Here is a 24,559-nt window from a genome sequence, read left to right as displayed (position 1 = left end):
CCCGCCTGTGTGCTGTCAGTCGTGCGCGTTTGTGTCGGCCGTTATCCTATTTGCAGCCATAAAATAAAGACAGATGGGGTCGTGCGCGTCTTGTTTGGACGCCGCAGGAATGATGATGATCGTCAGCCCAAAAGTCACAGAGCAAGTTTGAAAACATTGGCCCCAATACCTGCTAAACTGATCGACGCAAAATCTGGGGGACATATCTGTCAGTAGTGGACGCGCAAAAATGTCAAATGGAGTGATGACTTGTTGACTATTTTGGTTTTAGTCGTAACCATTTCCGATTCGCACTACAGCAAAGGGATTCGACCAACTATAATGCACTTGAAATGAAAATCAGACCACGATATGAAACGCAAGGAGGACATGCAAAACTGGAGCCGAGGTTCGAATCCATAACCGTAGAACCGCGAGGCAGAAATGCTAACCACTGGCGCGCCGCGCAGACAACGGCCATTCCTTTTCAAAAGTTTTAAAGAAAAAAAGTGTGACGGAATGGAGTGTTGCTTCATTGGGCATTCAGAAGCAATTTGGAGCACGAGATGGACCCAATCTCGGTGGATTTAACCGAGGATTAAGCGGGACTCGAGCACTCTGAGAATCGCTTGACCGCTAATAATGGGGAGCGACCCGTCGGCTGTCGAGCCAAGCGTGGGGGGAGGAGGGGGGGGGGGCAAGCCGCGCTCCTTCAATACGACAAAGGCCAGGGGTTATCTCTCCCTTTGTCATGATAATTGAATAAAAAAAACGGAGAGGAAGGGGGGGGAAAAAAACTGGCACCAAGGAAGTGACACAGCGAACGACGGATGCAACGCGCATTCGTTCGCATTCAAAGCAGAGCTGCGAGACAAAAGGCGGACGATTAAACAGCTCGGCCTCACATGAGTCTCTTTGCTCGTCGTGTCTCCTCCTGCAAGGTCATGAAGGAGGCAAGAGGAGGAAGAGGAGGAGGAGGAGGACATTGTGGAGGAATGAGGGCCTATCCTGCTGGGGATCCTCCCCCAAAATGACGATCAGTCATGGAGCCATTTTCATTGAATGAGATGACGAGGATGCACGACGCACATGATGTCAGACGCTCAACAACAACAGGAGCATTAGCAAACTTTACACTTCTTGATTGTGTGGCCAACAGTTGCATTGGACTTTCACACAACTGCCGCGCACGCATGTGTGTGTGTGTGTGTGCGTGTGTGTGTGTGTGTGTGTGTGAGGCGCAATGACCCAGATGAGAGGAGTGATGCGTTCCCACTGTGAGTCTGAAGTGTGTCGCTGCGAATGTTCCAATGGAGCGTTTCCTTGATGTTGCTCATGATAACGCGGCTAACGCGGTTGGATTTGGGCGGCACAGTGAACGACTGGTTAGCATGGACGCCTCAAACTGCGGGGATCGGGGTTGGATTCCGGGCTCCTGCGTGGATTTCACACGTTCTGCTTGCGTGGGTTTTCTCCGGGTGCTCCGGTTTCCTCCCACATTCCAAAAACATGCACGGCAGGCTTATTTGGAGCGCGGACGGTTGTTCGTCTCTGTGTGCTCTGCGATTGGCTGACAACCGGTTCAGGGTGTCCCCTGCCGAAGGCAGCTGGGATAGGCTCCAGCACACCCACGACCCTCATGGGGATACAGATTCGAAAATGGATGGATGGGTGGAATTTCAATTCCTTTTTAATTTTTTTTTTTATGGAACAACACACATTCCAGATTAGGATTCAATTTCCAGTCATCGTACCTGTTTTTGTGTCGTTATTTATTGACATTTTAATTTTTTATTTCATTGTTTTTCTTCATTTTTTCTTTACATTTGTTTATTCTACTTTTTAGATAGTGCAACTTATTTTACTTTTGTTCTTTTTTGTTTACTCTCATGTATCTTCTTTTTAGATCATTTATTTGACCTCATTCTAATTTGATTGTTCTATTGAGCATATTTATCACAAGATGTCCTTTCATGATCAATATTTTATTTTTAAATTTTTACAGAGTTACTTTTCATATTATGAATTAAAACCCTCTATTTTTATATTTCTAGAATTTAGATGATCAATTGTTTGATGATTTCAATCGGGAAAATCTCTCAGCTTTTAAGATTTGCAAATAATCGACACGTGACGCAAGTATTTCCCGCTGACATAAGGCACATCATTTATTCTTTGATTTTTAAATTCATCATTTCACATTTTCCACGCTGATTTCATTCAGGGATTGAGATAAGAGGTGCAACACACACTGACACTGTGTGTGTGTGTGTGTGTGTGTGTAAAAGGAAGAGAAAAGGCAAACAGGAGATGTTAAAGCACCCCCAAGTCTCAATGCTGAAGGCAAACCATTAATCTTACCTCTCATATGCGCTTCTGGGCTTCAATCCCAACGTTGTGTGTGCGTGCGCGTGTGTGTGTGTAAGTGTGCATGCATGAAAATGTGTCTTCATCTCCCCCCAAATATAGAGGGAAGTGTGAATGATGAACGTGATTTCCATGGTGGCGAGACAAAGGTCTATCTAAATTGGACATAGGGGGCAGCCCGTTCACATATTCACAAACACACGCGCCTGGCTTCTGTGTGTGTGTGTGTGTGTGTGTGTGTGTGTGTGTGTGTGTGTGTGTGTGTGTGTTGAATGTCAGCTGTTGCCATGTCCAGCTTTTTTTGTGCTACATCAGTCAGGTGCTTATTGGGAGAGTGCTACATGCCGCTCCCACAGTCAGCCAGGTGGCATCGAGCAGCTGGCTTCTCTCCCTCTCTCTCCTCTCTCTTCTTCTCTCTCTCACTCTCTCTGTCTCTCTCTCTCTCTCTCTCCTTTTCTCTCTCTCTTTCTCCTCTCTCTCTCTCCCTTCTCTCTCTCTCCTCTCTCTCACTCTCTCTGTCTGTCTCTCTCTCTTTCTCCTCTCTCCTCTCTCTCTCTTTCTACTCTCTCTCCTTCTCTCTCTCTCTCTCCTCTCTCTCACTCTCTCTGTCTCTCTCTCTTTCTCTCTCCTTCTCTCTCTCTTTCTCCTCTCTCTCCTCTCTCTCCTTCTCTCTCTCTCCTCTCTCACTCTCTCTGTCTCTCTCTCTCTCTTTCTCTCTCCTTCTCTCTCTCTTTCTCCCCTCTCTCCTCTCTCTCCTTCTCTCTCTCCTCCCTGTCTCTCCTCCCTCTCACCTCTTCTCTTCCCTCTTTCTCCTCTTTCTCTCTCCTTCTCTCTCTCTTTCTCCTCTCTCTCACTCTCTCTGTCTGCCTCTCTCTCTCTTTCTCTCTCCTTCTCTCTCTCTTTCTCCTCTCTCTCCTCTTTCTCCTTCTCTCTCTCTTTCTCCTCTCTCTCCTCTTTCTCCTTCTCTCTCTCTCTCCTCTCTCCTCTCTCTCCTTCTCTCTCTCCTCCCTCTCACCTCTTTTCTTCTCTCTTTCTCCTCTTTCTCTCTCCTCTCTCTCTTTCTCCTCTCTCTCTCTCTCCTCCCTCTCTCTCTCTTCTCTTCTCTCTTTCTCTCTCCTCCCTCTCTCTCTCTCTCTCTCTCTCTCTCTCTCTTCTCTTCTCTCTCTCTCTCTCTCTCTCTCTCTCTCTCTCTCTCTCTCTCACCTCAAAATCAAACAACATTGTTGCTTTGAGGAGATGCAATGGTCACATCTGCGGTACCTTTCCTCCTAGAGTCCCGCCTGAGGCTGCCGGGCCGTACCGCCGGCTGGAGCTCCGTCTCCGTCGACATCCTTCGGGCTCCGACCGGGCTCCGCTGTACTGGCGTGGCGGGGGTCGCCGGGTGAGTGGGTGGGCGCCGGGTGTGCGTGAGTGCGTGGCGTGGCGGCGCCGGGTGTGCGTGTCCGGCCGGGCACACGGGCTCATGGGAGGGAGAGTGTCGGGGCTTCAGCCCTGACGCGGCGTCCGGCGTACACCCACGCCGAGCTGTGTCAAGATGGGGGGGGGAGTCAGTTTAGGTAATACAATGCAGTAACACTGAATTAGTATTAAAGACAATTTGTCAGTGCAGATCCATTTTGACATTTTTGGCCCATCACTCGCATTTAAACACCAAAATATGGCCCTTGAGAAAAAAAGTTGAATTCGGGTGAGCTTGTTTTGACTGCTGGCAAGCATGACAATGAGTTGCTGTACTGGGCCTTGAGTGCACGTTGCCCGTGGTAACAGTGGAGTGTCGAGAACACGTCTCAGCATGGCCACCGCTTCGGGAACAAATCTGCATCGCCAAGCTCAAGGTGTTTTAAAACAAAAAAATGTTTCTCCATCATGACTTGGCGCGTTTCGTTCTAAACCAATTTGGGGGTGTTTTGGGTCTGGCATGTTGGCAGTCCGATAATGTAAGGCAAAGCCCCCTTCTCTGTCCATCTTCAAAACTAGTCTGAAACGCCACAACTAATTTCAACATACCTGCCAACATGATGCCACTAGGTAGCGCCAGAGCAATACTGCTACTGAAATACTGTTCGTGAATAACATAGGTAGGCTCCAAAAAAAAAACAAAAAAAAACACGATTAGGCAAATTTACAAATACCAAACAGTGAAAGGGGTGGGGGGGGGGGTGATTATAAATAACCAGTTTTCATTCTGGCAAGTTATCTCAGTCCGCTTTAGCCCGAGGGCAGCGCCTACGCTATTTGTAACCCGTTGCGTGTTCACTGACAGCTGTCAATAGAAGTCGTCCACCACTCCGATTTGCACCGTGAATGCACTGAAAGGCGAATGCGGTCAAGCGTTTCCAGGTGCCGAAACAAGTGAATAAATCACCGGGCACGGGCGTTCCCCTCAGAATATCAGTCCTGACCTATTCTTCTCCATCGACGCTTACTCGACAGCAGACTTGAACGAAAGAAAGCACCAGGCACTGCTTGAGAAGGACAGGGTCGGGGTGGTGGTGGGGGGGGGAATCTCCCCCCATCCCGGTCTACGCTGTGAATACGAGCCCCCCCCGACTTCAGCCTCGGGCGAGAGCAGATGAATTGAGAGCCTTTTAATTTGCTTCCGACAGAACAGAACAGAGTCCATTTAATTCCAGCAGCCGAGGCCGTGTCGGCAAAACGCTGACAATATTCTTTATCTGGTCCAAACACACTGGAAAAGTGCGAGTCACTCCAATTACAGGCATTATCTGCAGGGCTGCTCCGGCAAATGGATGGATGGAGAGAGAGGAAAAAGAGAGGGAGAGGTTAGAGGGAAGAGAGATGAGTGGGAAGAAAACTAAAGGGTGAGAGGACGGTAATGAACAAGGGCTAAAGGGGGATTGGGTGGGGGGGCAGATTGTTGGAATGGGAAGCCCAAGGAAGTAGAATCAGAAGAGAACGGGTGGAGCGTAAACCCTCCTTCCACACTCCTCCCACTCTTGCCTTTGTGTCCTCCAATTTTGTTCATTATCCCCTTCGAGCCGAAAGCTTTTCACGCAGCAGCTGGAACTCCCGTCGACGAAAGGCAGCTTGCTTAATCCTTCCACTTGGACCAGAAAACACACACGTACTTGACTCGGTGTTCACCGCGGGCGCTCTCAGGCTGAAGAACATCACATTAAGAAGACCACTGCCAAGGTTTATCCAAACGTGTTTTTTCCCCCCCCTTCAAAAAGTTGACTCAAATCGTAAAAATCTGCGCGGAGGCCTGCCTAAATCGGTTGACAATCGCCTATCGGTTCAACGAGACGATTGGCAAGCACGAATCTTTTGCTCAATGAAGTTGCTTAACTTTTGCAATGAAGCTCCTTAGTACCAAGACACCACAAGATGACGGCTTGAGTACAAAAACAGCGTACAGACGAGTTTTCAGCGAATGATGGAGGATAGACTCCCACGAAATAAATAAATAAATAAATGTGGCCCTCAGTGTGAGTGTGAACGCGATGGTTGTTCGTCTCTGTGTGCCCTGCGATTGGCTGGCAACCGGTTCAGGGTGTCCCCCGCCTACTGCCCGAAGACGGCTGGGATAGGCTCCGGCACCCCCCGCGAGCCTTGTGAGGAAAAAGCGGATCAGAAAATGGATGGATGGATAAATAAATAAAATAAATCAAAAAAATTGACTTTGCAAATGCCAAACGGTGAATGTCGAGGACTCACTTCACTGCACAGCTACAATGTACCACAGCCGTTTTGAAAGTGGAGCCGAAGCAACTTATCAAGCGAAAAAGAAACAACACACAGGAGAAATCGACGAGTGAAGGGCGACACACCCTGTAACTTCATCACATGACAAGCTGCCCACTGCAGTCACCGCTGTTCCCTGAAAGGGTTAAACGGCACCAGCTTGAGAAACTTCAAGAAAAATGGTGTCTATTTATTTCTTTGAACCTGCTCATCTAAGGAGGAGTTCATTTGCACTGTTTGCGTGGATGCCGTTATTGGAATGGGTTTATTTCTCGAACAACTAAAGACGAGGTCGTTGGACGAAAACAAACCCGCGCCAGGGGAAAACTTGAAGGTTTTATCAAATTCAAATAAAGAATTCAAGCTTTTAAAATTCCGCCTACGCCACCGCGACGCAACCGGCCCAACGCATTGCAAATGCAACAGCTGCTCGTCGATGGCAGCGAAGTGGTAAAAAAAAAAAAATGTGCCACCGAGCCACTCTCCAGATGTCTCTTTAGCTCCAGACATATGCTCGGTCTTCCGGAGGAGCCCACAAGAAGAAGAAGAAGAAGAAGAAGAAGAAGAAGAAGAAGACAACGACACTTCTTCGGGACGAGTGCTCCACCTTAGTCCCCAGAAGGAGGAACACAGTGAGATCTCAAACCCCTCCAAAAAGCCCCTTGAGCTGTTCACGCGCAGATACCCAGGAAGTGCGTTGTCATATGAAGAAATTATCACTTGGTAAGGCAAATAAATCAATCAATCAATCAATACAAATACATCCGATGTATGATCATAATTTTCGATATTCGATGGCCAGATTTGGCAAACTTTCGGGCATATCATTCGTCATTTTATCATAATTCGAGTGAATCGTTTTGTATCTCCATTGGATGAATCAGAATGTGGAATTGGAGTTTCGGTGAATCGTGTCATCATTGGAGTGAATCTGATGACCTCGGGAGCAGCGTTAACACGTATTGCGAACGGGTCACACATCGACTTCCGGATTAGCAATGCGCATCCCTAAGAACTAGCGCGGCAGTCGAGCTTTGACCTGGAAGCGAGCGAGCGGGCGGGCGGGCGCCTGAGCTAAAAGTAGCGACAAAGTGGGACGTGAACACGCCTTCCAGCGTCTGGATTCTGCCAGTCGAGTCTGGCGGGCAGACCAGAGCGAGTCGTAAATTGGGCGTCCATAAATTCGACGCTGCCAACAGGCTGGCGATGTCGTGATCTGTGTGCCTGTGTGTGTGTGTGTGTGTGTGTGTGTGTAACAGCGGCCAGAATCTGCCAACAGGAGCCCAGTGCCCAGAAATCAATAACGTCTGCCAGGCAAACGGAAAGGGAGAAACGGAGCTGGGATGTATTTGGACAGCATCCAACAACGGCGAAACGCCTCAGCCGCCCTTCCACCGTGCCAAGTATCCCACCGCCCTATTTACTCCACCTTCACAAGGTTACCTAAAAGTTTTGGGACATTTCCGTCAACGGGAAGTGAAACGAGAATACAGTTAGGAGCCAAATCTAATCGTACGACAAGAATAGCAAGGAGCCAATTGGAGAGACGAGGCTGACAATGCCGGTTAGACGCAGGTAAAGCTCTGTGTGAACTAGGACTAGACCAGGACAACGTGTCCTGGCGATATAAGTTGAGGGCAACATCCATCCATTTTCTGGGGTATAATTGGGGATATTGTGGGACAAAATGGGACATAATGGGTCATAACAGGTGTGTCAGAATTTACAAAGAGACTTCCGCTTGTTGCGTACGTTCTAAGCAGGGCTGTAAATAAACGGCGACTTCACAAGACGGTACTGTGCGTTCTTGATTGTGAGAAAGGGCCAATTTGGGACACCGTGACTATCGATTGCACAGGTGTCAAAGTCAAGGACCGGGGGCCAGATCTGGCCCACCACATCATTTTATGTGGGCCGCGAAAGCAAATCAAGCATGTCAACTTCCAGGACGCTTGCTGAAGTCTGAACCAAAATTTCAAACTGGCATATGCAAACCATGACAACATCGAGCAGTGTTTTTTTCCAACTTTTTGGAGCCAAGGCACACTTCTTTCATTGAAAAAAATCGCGTGGCACACCACTCGCTGAAAATGTGAAAAAAAAGCTTATTTTAACAATGAACGTGTTACATTGTTGCTGTAACCTTTTTTTTTTTTTTTTTAACATTGAAGAATGACGTCACAAAGAAAAAAGTACTTCATAATCTTGCATATTTGTGTCACCGTCGTCCTGCATTCATGCGTCACAAATTCGCTTGTCTCTAGTCTAAACACAAGGCAAATGGCTGGCTGTTGCTGCACCCTAGCGGTATGGAAGGGGACTTACACGATTACTTTGCCGGGCGATAGACCGCACAGGCATACAAATTGGCTATTTTCCCGCGGCACACCCGATAATGCCGCAGCACAGGGTTTGAAAAACACTGACATCGAGATATTGCAAGCATTTCCTCGTGGCCAAAGCCCTTCAATTTAATTCACGTAAACAAAGTGGAAGCCTTTCCGGAACAGCGGTCACTACAGTGGACAGCTTATGTTCTCAGGTTGCAGGGTGCATGAAAGGGTTCATAAACAAGTCATTATTCTTGACTTCTGATTTCAAAACGAGTTCTCCATCAATTTGTTGTGCGCTCTGTGTGTAATATGTGGAGGTGATGAAACATTTCTCCGGTTTCACAAAATTCACAGTCATCACGACCCACCAAGGGAATCCGTAACTTACAATGTGGCCTGCGACAAAAATGAGTTTGACAGCCCCGCTATCGTGGAGCATGATGGGTCAAAATAGGGGATATTCTGCATAATTATGGGACAAAAACAGGATCCAAAGGACGATCATGAGCCGTAAGGGACATTGTGAGAGACAATTTGAGAAATAAATGGTCAAAATAGGGGGCATGGTGGGACGTTATAGGACAGAATGGGATGCAATGGATCATTACTGGACAAAATTGGACACTGTGGATCAATAGAGGACGTTATAGGGCATAAAAGGACACAAGAGGGGACATTATGGCACACAATGAAATAGTGGAATACAATTGAAGGTCAGGAGACACGCTGAGACAAATCTATGAGATGGAATTTTATAGCACACGAGAGGAAAATGAGACATTAGGGTACAAAAATGGGGCACAAAGATGTGGTGGGTCTTGAAACGTGTTGAATCTTGAGGGACCTGTTTTATTTATTTTTTTTTTTGGAAGGCTCGGGACAGAAAAAGGTTTCCTTCCCCACTTTAAAGCCAGCTCACCACTCCCACTTCCAATGTTAACATTCTGCGCTTATCATCAGTGCGACTCCACACCCTTGTCGATGAATAATCCGGGTGTCAGCGCATGCTAAAGGTTACGCCTGCAGACAATGTGTGCGCTGTCAGGTCACGGTAGCGATGTGATCTGCTCGACATGGATGAACACCATTTTTTTTTTTTTTTTTTGGAAATGACAGGAAGTGCATCAGTTGAAGCAGTCGTGTGGAGTTGCTGGTGGCCGAAAAAGCCGGGGAAACAAACTGACACCCAAGCAGAAAGGAGGGGTATGCTAACTTGCTAATAGAAAACACCAATGCTAAAATAACAATCTATATCTTCATTTCGCTTTGTCTTCCGACACGGCAGTCAAGATTGTCCAACGCTACAATTCAAGCGCAACCAAAGTAACACGAGTTATGTCAATCAAAGCCAATATTTGGTCGAACAAGCGATGACCTCGGCGTTTTCCAGCTGACCGCAACATTTTCCAAAAGGGGGGGTGCGAATGACAAAGACTTACCAGGGTGCCGGTCCTCAGACGTTCGTAGTCTGTCCGAGTGCGTCTTCACCCAGTCAAGTGTTACCTGCAGCCCAACGCCTGAACTTTGCTCAATGCACCGAATGGATGTCAGTTATTAACAGGCAGCTACAGGTTTGATATCTCGACTCAGACAGAGTTTGATTGTTTTGAAGCCATTTCGTTCCGCGCCGCTTACGTTTGGGGAATAACATTTGCGGCGGTCTGCTCGTGTGATCGATAAGCCATTCATCTGTTTCAAAATAAAACAACCTCAAAAACTGATTCATGCAGCACTTGACCTCTATCAAAGTCTCAATGACTGGAGCTATTTTCGTCATTAAAATCACTGAATAATTATTGAGAAAATAACTAAATTACTAAATCACTAAATACAATTTTTAAATATATATTTTTTTCTTCTTGGTTTGCTTGAACAGTGGGGGTCGGTTTGTTTGGTTGTTGACGACAGGTGCTTGCCCTAATAGAGTTGGTTGGTTCACTCCAGTTGGATAGTTGGTTTACTACAGATGGTTCATTGATTAGTTGTCGGCTTTGGTTAGTTGCTTTCACGATGCTTTGGTTTGAAACTGATGTCCGCTTAATCTTTAAAGTTAGGGAGAAGCTTTGCTTTTGTCCATTCTCTTGGTTTGAAGAACATCCACAGGAAGTTACATCGATACGCACTATCACGAAACCAGTTTCGAGCGCAAAAATAATCGCCGTCGTACAACTTGCGCTCATCGTGTTGCCACTCTGCTAAAGATGTCCACTCAATGTGATTTAGAAATCCCCACATACCGCCGCCCAGGACCTCCCACCCCCCCACCGAAAGTGAGTGATGGATCGACTCCATCTGTAGAGCGGAATGGCGCACAATTGTGGGGCGTAAAAATAGAGCCGGCGAGCCTGCAGCAGCACACAACTGGGACTTAATGAGGGATGCAATCATCAATTATTCAAAACTCTTAATCATGGTGCCGCACGCGCACACACAGACACACACACACACACACACACACACACACACACACTGACTTGCCACATGCCTCTCAAGGCATCGCCGCCGGCAGACATATTCTAAATAGATGAAGAGCAATCGAAAAAAGAAAAAAAAAACTGTTGCTCTACTTTGCGTTTGCAATTATTTCCAACAATCATCCATCAAAACGCCTTGCGTATTTACAAAGTCACGCAATAAAAAATAGTCAGAATCCGATTTCATACCACCCTGCGTTATTGCTTTCCAACAAGGGAGCACCACTTGAAGGTATTTTGAATGACGGTGTCTCCCCCCCATGTTATGTGTTTTTGACCACCACATTGTCTCAATTTGGATGGAGTCAAAATATCGACAGACACCTGGCTTGCCCGCAGAGCAACACGATCCCACAAAGCGCGGTGGAAACTGACACAGTGATCGCCAGAAATCATTGGTCTGGTTTGTTCAAAATCAATAGAAGCCTTCTACAATCAAAGAATAAAAAAAAGAATCATAGGAATACGCCAACTGCACCCCCCCCCACCCCCTGTCCACTCCCTGCTGGTCTTAATTACCTTGGACTAGACTACAAAAATCAATAAACCTCCTGCTCCCGTGTCACTTAACACAATGAAAAAAAATTGAGGAAGCTCACTTAAACCTTGGAACCGGAAAAATTCCAGACATTTCAAGACAGTATGAAGACAACTTTGGAAATGTCTCAAATGTCAGCGTGTGTGCATATGTGTACATTTTTTTTGAATAAAAGACACACATTCAACATATTTCTCACTCCTACTTAACTACTTTGCTGATTTTAAGTGATTCGTTTTGATGGGCCACTGCATTTCCAAGTGCACACTCTCCGCGTCACATACAGCGGTACCTCTACTTATAAAATTAATTCGTTCTGGAAGAAATTTCTTGGCTTGAAAATTTTGGAAGTAGAGACGCGTTTTGCATGTAAATGCCCTAATCCGTTCCAAGTTCCCCCAAAATTCAGACAGAAATGTTTTCTAAAGCATAAAATTGTAAAGAACTGATCCAAGGACGTTTGCTTTTGTCGGCTTTTAACAATCCGTCCAAAATGTCCAAGGCAAACATCAGCATAGTGAGCGATTGGCTGATTGGTCAACACTTTTTCCGGGTGATTCACATTGACGTAAAACTGCCGGAATGCCTCATGGCCCGACACAACCGGTAGAGGTAACCTCTTAGCCAATGGAGGTAACCTCTTAGCCAATGGGATGCCAGGAAGATGCTCGGTAGTAGCCAATGGCAGCGCAGCTAGAAGTATGTTGCGTTCAGGAAACTCGGAGCTGCGACTAGTATTTTTACTTTTCCGATCTTGAAATTTCTTTCGTAACAGGAAGCAATATTTTCCTGTTGAGGCGTTTCGTAACTTGAAAATTTCATATGAAGAGACGTTCGTAAGTAGAGCTACCACTGTATACACTTTCGCATGAAGACTCTCAAATGCACACACCAGATGCACGCTTCTCACAAACACACCTTCACGCTCTCGCATGCCACTTGACCCCCCGAACGTCAAATTCGCAAAGCAAAGGTTGACTTGAAGTCTTTCAGGGACAGCGGGCGGTTACTACAGTGGACAGCTTATCATGTGATCAGGTTACAGGGTGCCTGAAAGGGTTAATAACAGCATGTTAATAAAGATGGATCCCGACAACAGTAGCAACCACACACACTCACACTCGCACACACACACGGGAAGCCGTGATGCGGACTGGCTCGGCCTCATCAGCAAAATTAGCGTTGAATCACCGTCAGATTATCAAACCCGGCGATGAGATTTGCATCCATTGCTAAGTCTGAACTTTTCTCAGATACGCACGCACACATAAACAGGTATAAAGGCAAAGTGCAGAAATGTGTTAGCTAAAGTTCCTGGAGGTGAAGCAGCTCTGTTAAAAAAAAAAAAAAAAAGCAAGCCTTTTAGCACCCTGCGGTCCATTGCACTGTCAGTCGGTCGGCGTGAACTCTCCCAGGGAGCGCAGAACATCGCCATTCTCTCCCCAGCAGGGGCCCAGAGTCAATACAGAGCTCTTTAAAAAAAAAAAAAAAAGTATGTGGCACAGACGGGGGGGGCAACAGAGCAGGCTTTTAACAGTCAGATGTCTTCTTTTCAAAGGCACACAACTCAAGCCAACTCAAAATCGGGACACTACGTTTGTCTGTGACACGTCTGTCAGCTCAAAATCGGGCTATTCAGCCACCAAAATGCTCCACCAAACCAAATACTCCTTTGTGCAAAACATGTTACATTTACAATGCAAAACAATATAGTCGTTAAAACAAAACAAAACAAAACAAAAAAACCCATCAAGAGCCAAATAATGTAACCATGGAAACACAACGTTTACCCACACAATCATTTCCTGTAAAAAGACCACAATTTGCTACAAAATGAATCATATTTCCATATCTACAAAATGCTCTTTGCGAGCAACCCAATGTCACGATTTGTTCTATACGTGCTTTGGTTGTCATCACTATCAAAACCCCGCACGTGTGTATGTGCGCCTGCGCAGGTAATGACGGTACCGTCCCGGCCCGTTAACGTCCTCGCCTCTCGGCGCCATCCATCATAGCGCTGTACCGCTAACGATAGCACAGACACCGGATGGGGGGGAGGAGAGGAAAGCCGACAAGGATTGATCAAGACAAAAGAGGCATAAAGACGATGGCTGAGAGTAAAAAATACCAGTGGGGATTAAAAGTGACAAAAACACGACGAACAAAAAAAAGTTCGGGCTCATATTGGGCTTTGGGGTGAAATTTCACAATGAAACGTAAACGGACTTTAACGGGTAACCTAAACTGAACTTCTTAATGTTTTTTTTTTTTTTGTACTTTTGGCACAAGCTCCCAACAGGTGTACCTTCAAATTTTTAGAGGTCAAATTCACCACGTTCACCTGTAAAAGTTTTCACGCATGGGTGTCAAAGTCTAGGCCCGGGGTCCAGATCCGGCCCGCCACGTCATTTTATGTGGCCCGCGAAAGCAACTCATGTGTGCCAACTTGCATGATCCCTGCTGAAATCTGTACTGAAATGTCAAATTATCATGTGAAATAAATAACACTGCATGTTTTTGGAATGTGGGAGGAAACCGGAGTACCCGGAGAAAACCCACGCAGGCCTGGGGAGAACATGCAAACTCCACACAGGGAGGCCGGGGCTGGAACTGAAACCTCTGCACTGTGAGGTCGACGTGCGAACCACCGGACCACCGATTACCACAACTCACACTCGCATATATTCCTTATCATCTGCCAAGAAAGGATAATACAACGGCAGCGAATTGAGGTGCTGTGACCATCGCATGTATTTCCCAAATTCTGCATTAAACGGTCATTAGTGTATGCTCTTATAAGTTCCAATATTCGTGTTCATTTTCTTAGAAGACAAGCATAAAAATGCTTTTGGTTTTTGGGAGGCTCGAATGGATTCGTGACATTTCCATTCCTTTAAATAAGGAAAGATGAACATTGTGATGGAGCCCAGGAGGTGCCACATCGAGTCGCAGCTTGCTTAAGTCCTGCGTGGAGCACATTTCACTTCGAGGGCGGTCACGGAACGATTTCAACTCGCATCTCGCATGTAATATATGAAGTGTGTTGCCCTTGCGGTAAGTGGTGTTGAAGTGATTTGGCGCCATTAAAAGTTGACTTTCCGTCACCTCTCAAACATGACGGCTCCCGTGACGATATCATAAAGGATTCTTTGGGTATTGTTCTGTGATGTCACCCCGGAGATGACTTCGAAAGAGGTTCTTTATTAAATGCAGGTAGATGCAACGAGAGGGGAGCTGTTAGAAAGCGAACGCTTCCATTTCTTTTTTTCCCCCCCTTCCCTATCTTCTCCCTGCCAGCCCCGGAGCGAGATGGAGGCCGACGCCGCTGTGAAATTGGCCTGTCAGATGCTTCCGCTGGCAGAAAAAAAAAAAAACACAAACTGCGAATATGCTAATAGACTGCAGATTAAGATAGAGTACAGTAGTAGCTGCGGGCGCACGCGAGAGCATTGATATGCACTCGCGTGCGCCGCACGCCGACTGGCTGCGGCGCTAATGCAGTGTTGAGTGGACGGAATGGTGATGGGAGTAAGTGTTTGATGAGGTTGCAGGTGAGCACCGAGAGGAAACGCTCTGTGAGATGTGCTTTCCTGTGCTCGCGTGAAATATATAGCGGCAAGTTGGATAGAGACTTCTGGGTTATCATTCGTAGTTAGATTCAACCACATTATGGCACAAATGTTGATTTTTTTTGGGGGGGGGGGGTCAGGGTTCATTTGAGGTCGCAAACGTCCGCCAACAGTTTTTCTTGTCGCCTTGCTTGCGACAAGAAAAACTGTTTGCGACTGCTAAAATCGTTGCCGAATGTCTTTACAGCCCCGAACGAACCCTGACGAAAAATCAACATTCGCAAATGTTGAATTTTCCCACCAAAACACGTTATTTGGCTACAAAATGCATTTTAACTGCCCCCCCACAAAAAAAATCTAATTTTGCTACAAATAGAACAGACTGTATTCGATTGTTTTTTGTTTCAAACAAATGATTTGTCACCAAATGAAGTCTTCATTTCAATGAAATATAGTAGCAAAGCGCCTTGAAAACAAAAATACAACCCAAAAAAAGGTTTTCTCCCACAAAAACACTCCATTTGGACTACACAGCCACAAACATAGAATGTCAAAATGTCTGTTTTTGCTATGAGAAAAGCTATTATTTCACCTTAAAAGCACCACATTTAGCCACAAAAATAATCATTTTGCCGGAAAGTATTTCTATTCTATTTTACGATAAATATAAACAGCTGCGAGTACATTCATCGACTCAAAAAAATATGCGATGCGATATAATGATTTGTTGCCACAAAATGCCACGTTTCATCGAGAAAACCAGAATATGCTATTTTCCACAAAAACATTGCACTTCACTAAAAAAAATTTTAAAAAAACCCCACAAACATCCTTTGTTGCCACAAAATGCCACGTTTCATCGAGAAAACAGGAAATATGCTATTTTCCACAAAAACATTGCACTGAACTAAAAAAAAATTTAAAAAAAAAACCCACAAACATCCAACACAAATGTTGAAATGCGGACATGATAAGGAACGTGTATTCTTTTGTCTTCCCTGCCATCTTCAGTCAAAATGACTGATTTTTGCTTGAGCTATTTCCCAACACGTTGGCCAAAGTTGAATTGAGCTCCCTGAGAACAACATCCAGAAGAATCCGACCCTTCGCCAGGAGCCGCATTGACATCATTATTGCGTACGTGTGTGAGCATGTGTGTCTCCCTGAGGGCGAGCGCGTGATGGATGTCGGCAGCCAGGCTAATAAATTGCCCGGGGGGGTCAATCCACTCCGGTGAGGAGCTCCAATCCCGGGAATGTCCGGCAGATATGCAGGTTTCCAAATCACCCCTTGCAGCACGGCTTCCCGGAGAAGCCGTTCATCAGGCGCCGGGATCATTAAATCCTTCTCTCAATAGAGAGCGCAGTGGGGTTGGAGGGTGGGGGAAAAAAAAAATCGCTAGAAAAACTCACTTGAGGGTCCATTTTCAGTCGAGTACCAAGTCGGAGTGCGGAATTTCCATCCGAGTTTACCATGCAGTGCAATGCATTGCCCCATCTTACATTTTGCATCCTATCTGCGTTTTCCCTTCGAAGCACCGGACAATTATTATCACTTTTTATGCTTGTGTTGAGTTTAGCAGGCGAATAGTGCGCCACATTTAGAGGGAGCTGCTTTGATTGCCCATTATTCAAGTTGGCCGTGACCATTCCCACGGCGGCGCAGCTCTCCCTTTTGCAGATCCGCCAACCTATGCCGTTCTGTGAAATTAACAGCAGTGGGTCGAAATTGCGTGCGCCACACTGGATTTATGTCGGTCGTGAAAATGGAGCCCATTGACTTGAACGACAAAAATGATATTTTTCACCATCGAAACACTATTTGGTCACCAAAACACTGCATTTTTTTGGTCATAAAAGCAATCCTATTAAGCCAGAAAACCTTGCAATTACCAACTAAAATGCTATATTTTACATTCAATAAGCTATTCAGCCAACAAGTTGCAACCAGTTTGTCATAATTCAGCCACAAACTGCAAAAGTGTCCAATGAATTCAGCCACAAAAGGTTGACGTTTTAACTTGACAATCAAAAATGCAACAAAATTTCAATATGTAACCGAAACACTACATTGGGCAACTAAAATAAAATATATTCCTGCAAAGTTTAAAGTTTCAGTTGCATTTTGAAAGCGTGTGCACTCAACCTTGAAAAGCAATCTGCCACAAAACACTCTGCAGCTGCATAAATGTTGCATTTAACCATGAAAACGCAGCATTTCCGACACCCAAACTTGATGTTTAACTTGAGAAAATCGTATTTTTAGCCACAAAGGTTCCATACTGCTCCAATTTTATTGTACAATGCTTTTTCCCACTGACGTTATTGTTTGCCTTAAAGGCATTGTACAATATTTACCCACAAGAAAGGCTTTATTTTGCCTGTTTCCATCAAGAAAAGCCTGGCAGAGCTCCGGCTGTTTTGAGGGGGTGGGATTGTCTGGTGAAAATGAGCCATTGCTCATCCTGCCACCTCTCGACAACAGGCCATTGCCAAGCATAGTTTTCGTTGCCATGTCGACTGCCAAGGCGGAGCTCGGGGTGGTGAAAACGCAAGCAGGTTCTACTCGTGGAAGCCGGAGCTCAGAGTGTCATCAACAAGTGTCCGTGAAGACATGAAAGGCTTTTGGTTCTATTTTCGCTTGTGGAGGACACACTTAATCCACAAAGTGTCAATTTACACTGTTCAATTCATATCGCGGGGGCGGCACCTGAGCGTCGCGGTTTTGACGTGGTGATGTCAAAATCGGGGAACATTTCAGAAGGTCTTGTCAACGTGTGCATTTCAATCAGCTGCAACTCGGCGCTCGCGACGCGTCACACAGACCAATCAGATCACGTCGCAGTCGTTTAACCTCGCCGCTTCTATTAATCGAGCTTCACACACACACAAACACACACACACACGCACACACACGCACACGCACGCAGTGGGCGACAGCCCCAGTGGCTGAATGGGTGGTCCCTTAATGCCCCTCGCTTCAAAAAGTGACTTATCGTGCTAATCGGAGCGCTGCAACGGTCGTTATCTGGCAAAGAGTGGCGCTAATTGAAAGCCGCCCGTCCTAATGTACAGATACAGAAAGGGAGTGAATGCAATTACACAGCAAAGGCGCGCGTGCGCACACACACACACGCACACACACCATCATGTCCCAACCTTGCCATTGAAAGCCTTCAATTCAACACGACGCGGGCACATGCTCTTTGTTCCCACCTGGGAGGCCGAACTATTTCACGGTGCTTCACGCCAAGTTGCAAGCAGTATTTGGAAATGAAAACACAAAAAAGAAAACACAACAACCTTTCAATGCAAAGGAGCAAATCACAGCTTCTATCAATAAAAATGTATTTTACTGTCTAACATGAATGGACAGTGAGTGACAGCTCGAGCAATCTTTTGGAATTATGGCAGCCTCTTATTCAGTACTAGCCAATTTTGGACCAAGTCTGAAAAGACGTTTAACCATGTGCTGCAGTCGATGTGAATAAGTTTATATAACGCAACATACAATTTTACAAAAATTGTAAAAGTATTATTCCTGAATATTTATTTTACTTTCAACCACTCGACATGTTCAGTGGTATCAGTGCTATACATACACATATAGTTCTTATTTTTTTCTTTGTATTTTTGCCCTCTATGGACAATAAAAGCGGTATTGTGCTATGACCAAAACATAAATATAAATCTATATAAATAAAACATGAATTGGAATATTTCATATCACACAATTTTTATGCTTTGTCTTTGATGTAAAGATGACAATACGCAAAAATCTACAAAAATTGTAGAAATTGTAACACATGGGTTACAAACGTCTTTGGGAGTGAATGAGTTAATTACCACTCAATCAACCATTCCTTCATTAGGCTTTCTACCATCCAAGCTTTCGTGTCAACTTTCAAGACAATATCTTTCAGGAGGTTTTCTTTTGGCATATGTAACCAGGTGAACAATACTATGACTGCTGTCGTGAATGCTGCCTCGTTGAATCAATGGAGCACTGTCAAAAGGGCGTTGGATAATCTCGTGGGAAATCTCGTGAGACTTGGACTACGAAGTAAAGGGAGCCGACCGCTGAGCTGCGCTTATTCGGATCTGATGGATCTGCAATCAGCATTGTAACCCGGCGGATCGTATTTTTTTGTTTATTTTAAATAATTGTTGATTACACACAAGCTAAATCTGTGGCAACTTTTATAATGTGTACTGTTTTTTTTTCAGCATGAATCAACTCACACGAAAATTCAAGATTGCTAATTTCTTTGTGTGTGAGCAAATTTGAATGACTTAATTTTGTAGGCAAGCCACACAAGCGCCACAAGTGCCAATTACATGGACTAAATCTCACGGGCATGTCCGGATGAGCTCAAGTGCGTGTTGCGAGGCTTCGTCTTCTCCCCAAATTGCTGCCGCGCGAGGCAAGCTTAAAGCTACTTTGCAAACACGTGAAATTGACGGCACCGGCGCGCTTTATTCCCCGGCACAAAAAAAAAAAAAAAAAAAAAAGCTTGACTAATATAATAAACGCACGCTTACAAGCTTCTAAAGCTTCTAAAGCCGCACGTCACCAACTGTCTCCGGTGGTTCAGATTTGGCGTATGTACGCGGGTAGGCCTGGGTCTTTGTTAGCGTGTCGCTAATGTGTATTTACGCGGGTCAAATCCTCTTACGTGTGCGCCAGTAAACAAGGCTAAAAAGGGGAAAATGTCATCGGCGCTACTGGAGGGGGAGGCGGGGGTCACCAGGAAGCACGCTGACATTATCAAGAGCGTGGTCCTTTGGTATTTCAACATATGTCAACATAGGCACAGTCGCCATCTATGGATTTAACGGGGCCAGGCGGACATGTCCGCCCCCCCCCCCTCAGCAAATTGTGTTTTGAGCAGTTTTTATTTGTCTTTATGAAGTGACAGCTGTTTCTATCGAATATTTACTGGTCGAAAGAACAATGTGGTGGAAATTATTTGAAAACAAATAATAGGATCTTAAAAAGAACTCTAAAATGTATGGGGAGCCAGTGAAGGGATGCCAGAGAGTCGGAGTTATGTGCTCCCTCTTACGAGTACCAGTCAAGAGGCGAGCAGCAGCATTCTGGACCAACTGGAGACGCTTCGTGGAGGATTGGCGGACTCCAAAGTAAAGTTGCATTACTGTAATCCAGCCGGGATGTGACAAAGGCATCAATTACGGTTTCAAAGTGCTCATTTTTTGAGCCTTTCAATCAAAGTCACAGAGATTTTCCGGTGCTTGCCTTTACGGTGGCGTAAAATAAAAATTGCTCTCTCTCTTTTTTTCTTCATGTTTCTTTCTTAATTGGAACTTCACTTGGGAGAAGAACATTTCATGACCCATGCAAGCCCGTAAAAGCCAGCGCCGCCCGGGAAGCGCTGAGGTGCGACGGCGGAGTGCTGACAGCCGACAACTCTCTTAACGTGTGAAACGCTTATGCGGCGCGTCTGAAGGCAGTTTCTTTTAAGCGCCATGTGGATCTTTATGACAAGAAAAATAAAAACAAGATCTGTGCCGGAAACGTTGGCAGCCTTCCCATTAATTACATACAAGTCATTGGTTTTCGTCGACCAATCACAGGGCTGCAGTGAATCGAACCCCTTTCAGGTGTCATGCCACTGCGGGTCCGATAGAAAACCTCTAAATCGGTGTTGTGCAAGCGTTTAAAGGTCAAAGCTGAAATAAAAATAAATAAATAAATAAAATTTTAAACCACAAAGATATGTTTGGAATCAGTGACAAAAATACGTTTCGGGACACCAAGCCATCTCTGGTTAATATTTGCTGTTGACCAGTAAAATCAATTAAATTACCAGAATTAAATGTTTATCCATGTAATATTTTTTTCCATGTCTTTATTTAAAAAACAAAAACAAAACAAACAAAAAAAAACATATATATGTGTGTGTGTGTGTGTGTATATGTGTGTGTGTGTGTATATATATATATATATATATATATATATAAACAAAAAAAGAAAAAAGTTCCAGATTGAAAATATGAAAAATTAGTTTCTAAATGTATTTTTCATTTTTAAGGACTTCATATGTATTAGATGTGGCATAAAACGACACTTTTTGAGGAATAAAATTCACTGTGAATGTTCTGAACTCCTGTTTAAACCCCCTTGAGCAGAATAAGGTTTGTGTGGTGATCCAGTACTGTCGCTCATTTTACACACCTGATGTCATATTGGCCTTCTTTGGACAGCAAAACTAGTGGAGAGTGAGTGACAGATTTGTGAAGTCAGAGCTCTAAATCATCTCTGCGATTTATAGGCAGCGACATATGGCATCCTATGCACTCCATGACGGGTTGGAGCTGGTCCCAGTACAAGATGCTAGCATAACATGCCAGAGAGGTTTTATTAAATTAAAAATAAATAAATACATAGAAGCAAATAGAAAATGAAGTCAAAAGTAAATTAGTAGTATTACTGAAGGTTGGCGGACCGGTACTCGGTCGTGCAGACAACCTTTGACCGAAAAAAAATATTCCCAAAGTATGTATGTAGCCGCCCCCCCCCCACCCCCCCATTGCATTCTTGCATTGCATGCATTGTAGTACACTACATTGTCGATTTGAATTTGATTTGATGAATTGTTCAAATCTACTCTATTTCACATGAATAGTGGGATTACTCTACTGGATTACATATTGGATTATGTTCAGATTTCAGTCACTTCTTGCTTTTAAAGCCCCACCCCCTGGGTGCCGCCAACGCTGATTGGACAGGAACTAAATTAGGACAGACACCTTGCTAACTCCGGCTATTAAAGCGCGTCTAATATCGACAACAGAGAGCAGACGCGGGTTTGGAAATTAATTAGGAAGGGAAAGGAAGGAAGAGGGAGAGAGGTACAAAGAGGAAATCCTCAGCGGAAAACATCTTTGTCCTATTGGTTGCTCCTATGCACCCCCCCGCCCCCCCTTCCCCTTCCCGCGCGCATGAACGACGACGCTAACACCGCCCCCCCACCAGCAAGTCCTCTGCGCGCGCATTCATTAGAAGCTGTGCTCCTTGAATAAAGACTACGGCATCTCCGCTCGCTGGCGGGCTTTTAAAGGGGGGTAATATATTGGCTGGTGTTTGTTTGCGGCCTTCTCTCGTGCCAGCTAAGATGGGGTGAGAAGAGTTTTATTCAGCCAAGGGGTGAAGTCGTATCGTACATCACTGTGTGTGCGCGCGAATGCGATCGGAGGGGTTGACGTCAGGGAAAACGAGTATGTGAGGATGTAAAGCCTTGAATTAATTGAGGTGTTAATGTGCTGTGACTCCAGCGTAGTGCGTTACATTTTGTGTGTATGTATGTGAGCTTGCGTTTGTATACAGGGTGGACCAAAAGTCGATTTTCGCGCACGTTTTTCCCATTTTATTCGACCAAAAGACTTTTTTTTTTTTTTCCTTTTTGTGTGTCGCAACCCCATCGTGAAAACACACGACACCAACGAGAAGGCACCAATTTTAGACAACTTTACAATGAGGAACAAGTTTGTGCAACAGATTCCGAAAGGCAGCGTGTGCGCGGACTGCTCCTGTGTCTTCCGATGCTAATCCCAGCACTAGTGGCGGATTGCGAGTGTTTTAAGAGATTACAGATTACAGCCGGCAGTGGCAGATTAGCTGGCGGATTGACCCGCATGCTCTCACATTCGCTGTGGCTAGCGAAACGCGCTGGCAGATGTGGTAAGCTTTTTCAAGGAAGGGATTGATGGCAAATGATACGGTGTGCTCTGAATGGTCAACCCTTGCTTGAAACTCGAAACCTTAACCCTGTATTAAAACAAATACAAAACCCTAACTTTATTTTTTGAAACCTTCAATTTGGTTTTAAATCGTTATTTGAAACCCCAGCCCAGGCTTGAAGTATGATGTGATCGGTTTTGGTATGCCAGTTTGAACCTTAACCCTGGTTTGACACCTTCGTCTCAAACCATAACCCAAGATTGAAACCAGATTTCAAAACCCTAACCCGAATTCTAAATCCTCATTTTTGCTTGAAAATGTAACTCCAAATTATGCGGCATGGTTTGAATCACAAATGTTTGATATGTGATGTGGTATGCTTTGGATTGTCATGCTAACTCTGTCTTGAAACTCTAATTTGGAACCCTAACCTTTGTTTGACACATAAATCCTGTCTTGAAACCTTAATTTTGAACACCACCCTTGTTTAAAATGATAACCCAGGAATGAAACATTATGTGATATACTCTGGATAACCAACATTTCCATAGATGGATAAAATGCTTGACAATCGATGTGATATGCTTTGGGGGCATTAACCCGAACCTACCATTGAAACTGTCATTCAAAACCGTAACTCTAATTTGAAAGCCTGACTCTGGCTTGAAAAATGAAGTTGTAGCATTTGCATTTTTCATGAATGGCAGGGCAAAATGTTTAATATTCAATGTGGTATGCCTTGGATGGTAACTTAACCATGGCTCAAAACTTTATTCTGAAACTCTTAACCTGCCTTATAACCCTAATATGGAACCCAAAAATTTGTGTTATTCTTTGAATGAGCTTTTCCGAAGGAAGGGACTTTGATTTGATGTGGTATGGTTTGGATCATAAGCATTTTTTTAAATATATATATATTATTATTATTATTATTATTATATATTATGTATGTATACCGTACATATATACACACACACACACACACACACACACACTCCTCTCAGGATGATCCAGTGCATTTACACACCAGCGCATTGCACTAGCAAAATAATAAATGTATTACATGTTTCCTCCAGGGACTAAAAGGCCTCGAAATGAACACATACATACACAAACAAGCGAGCAAGTAACCAAGCATATTCCCAGTGGACTATGTCGGCAGCGTGGTTGATAATTACACATAAAAAAATAAAATAAAATAAAATAAAAAAAAAATGCATGCAGTATGTCCATCAGTCACCACGGCGATGAAGTGACAAAACAGCAATGTCGAAGGAGTTGCAACACCTTATGGAGAGGGGACGTGTCATGCTGCTTTCCCTTCATGCTTATTTTAGTCCGTATGCTCGAAAATGACCACGAGTGCTTTTGTAGCATTTTTACCCCCTGCTGTGAGGTCTGTAGGAAATCCCGGTTTCGTCATAAAAGACAGAAAGGGACTTGCACTCCAAAGAAGGACCCCTTTATCTACACATGCGTATCAAATAACATGCACTCCCTGCTACACATGCATGATGGAATGCCAGCCAAAAAATGAGCCACAATAAATAGCCTTTTTTGTAATCACAATCAGAATGAGGCTCACTTTTCTATTCGCAATTCAACAATTCAGCCAAACCAATTGTGTCATGTCTGTCTTTGTTTTTGTTCCTGCTCCAGCTGGAGTGAAGGGCGTTCCCCTCCAGCAGGCGCACCTGTTCCAGTATTTTAGGACTACTAAGCTGCCTACTCTCTGTCCGATTATTGACCTTGTTTGCTGCTTATGTTTTCTAGACCCCTCGAACTTGGCATAGTTGTTGTTGCTCTCGAGTTCCTCATTTATAAGTATTGACATTATTTTATCTTTGATCTTGCTCTGATTTTGTTTTTCCTGCAGTTGGACTCTTGTCA

At 44.7% G+C, this 24,559-nt stretch overlaps 1 protein-coding gene across 10 annotated transcripts in view; it reads right to left on the bottom strand.

Annotated features, from left to right (window-relative positions):
• The window catches only part of dab1a (DAB adaptor protein 1a), a 179,895-nt gene that overhangs the window by 46,331 nt on the left and 109,005 nt on the right, over nucleotides 1–24,559 (bottom strand). For all 10 annotated transcript variants that reach the window (XM_019896686.1, XM_019896694.1, XM_019896685.1 and 7 more), the window contains one exon: nucleotides 3,607–3,870. In XM_019896686.1, the coding sequence (XP_019752245.1) occupies nucleotides 3,607–3,676 (70 nt within the window). In that variant the 5' untranslated portion in view covers nucleotides 3,677–3,870. The remainder of the gene's footprint in view (nucleotides 1–3,606; nucleotides 3,871–24,559) is intronic.

The sequence above is a fragment of the Hippocampus comes genome, unplaced genomic scaffold (assembly GCF_001891065.2).
Source record: "Hippocampus comes isolate QL1 unplaced genomic scaffold, H_comes_QL1_v1.1 scaffold22, whole genome shotgun sequence".
NCBI lineage: Eukaryota > Metazoa > Chordata > Actinopteri > Syngnathiformes > Syngnathidae > Hippocampus > Hippocampus comes.
This window is presented reverse-complemented; position numbering and strand designations above follow the sequence as displayed.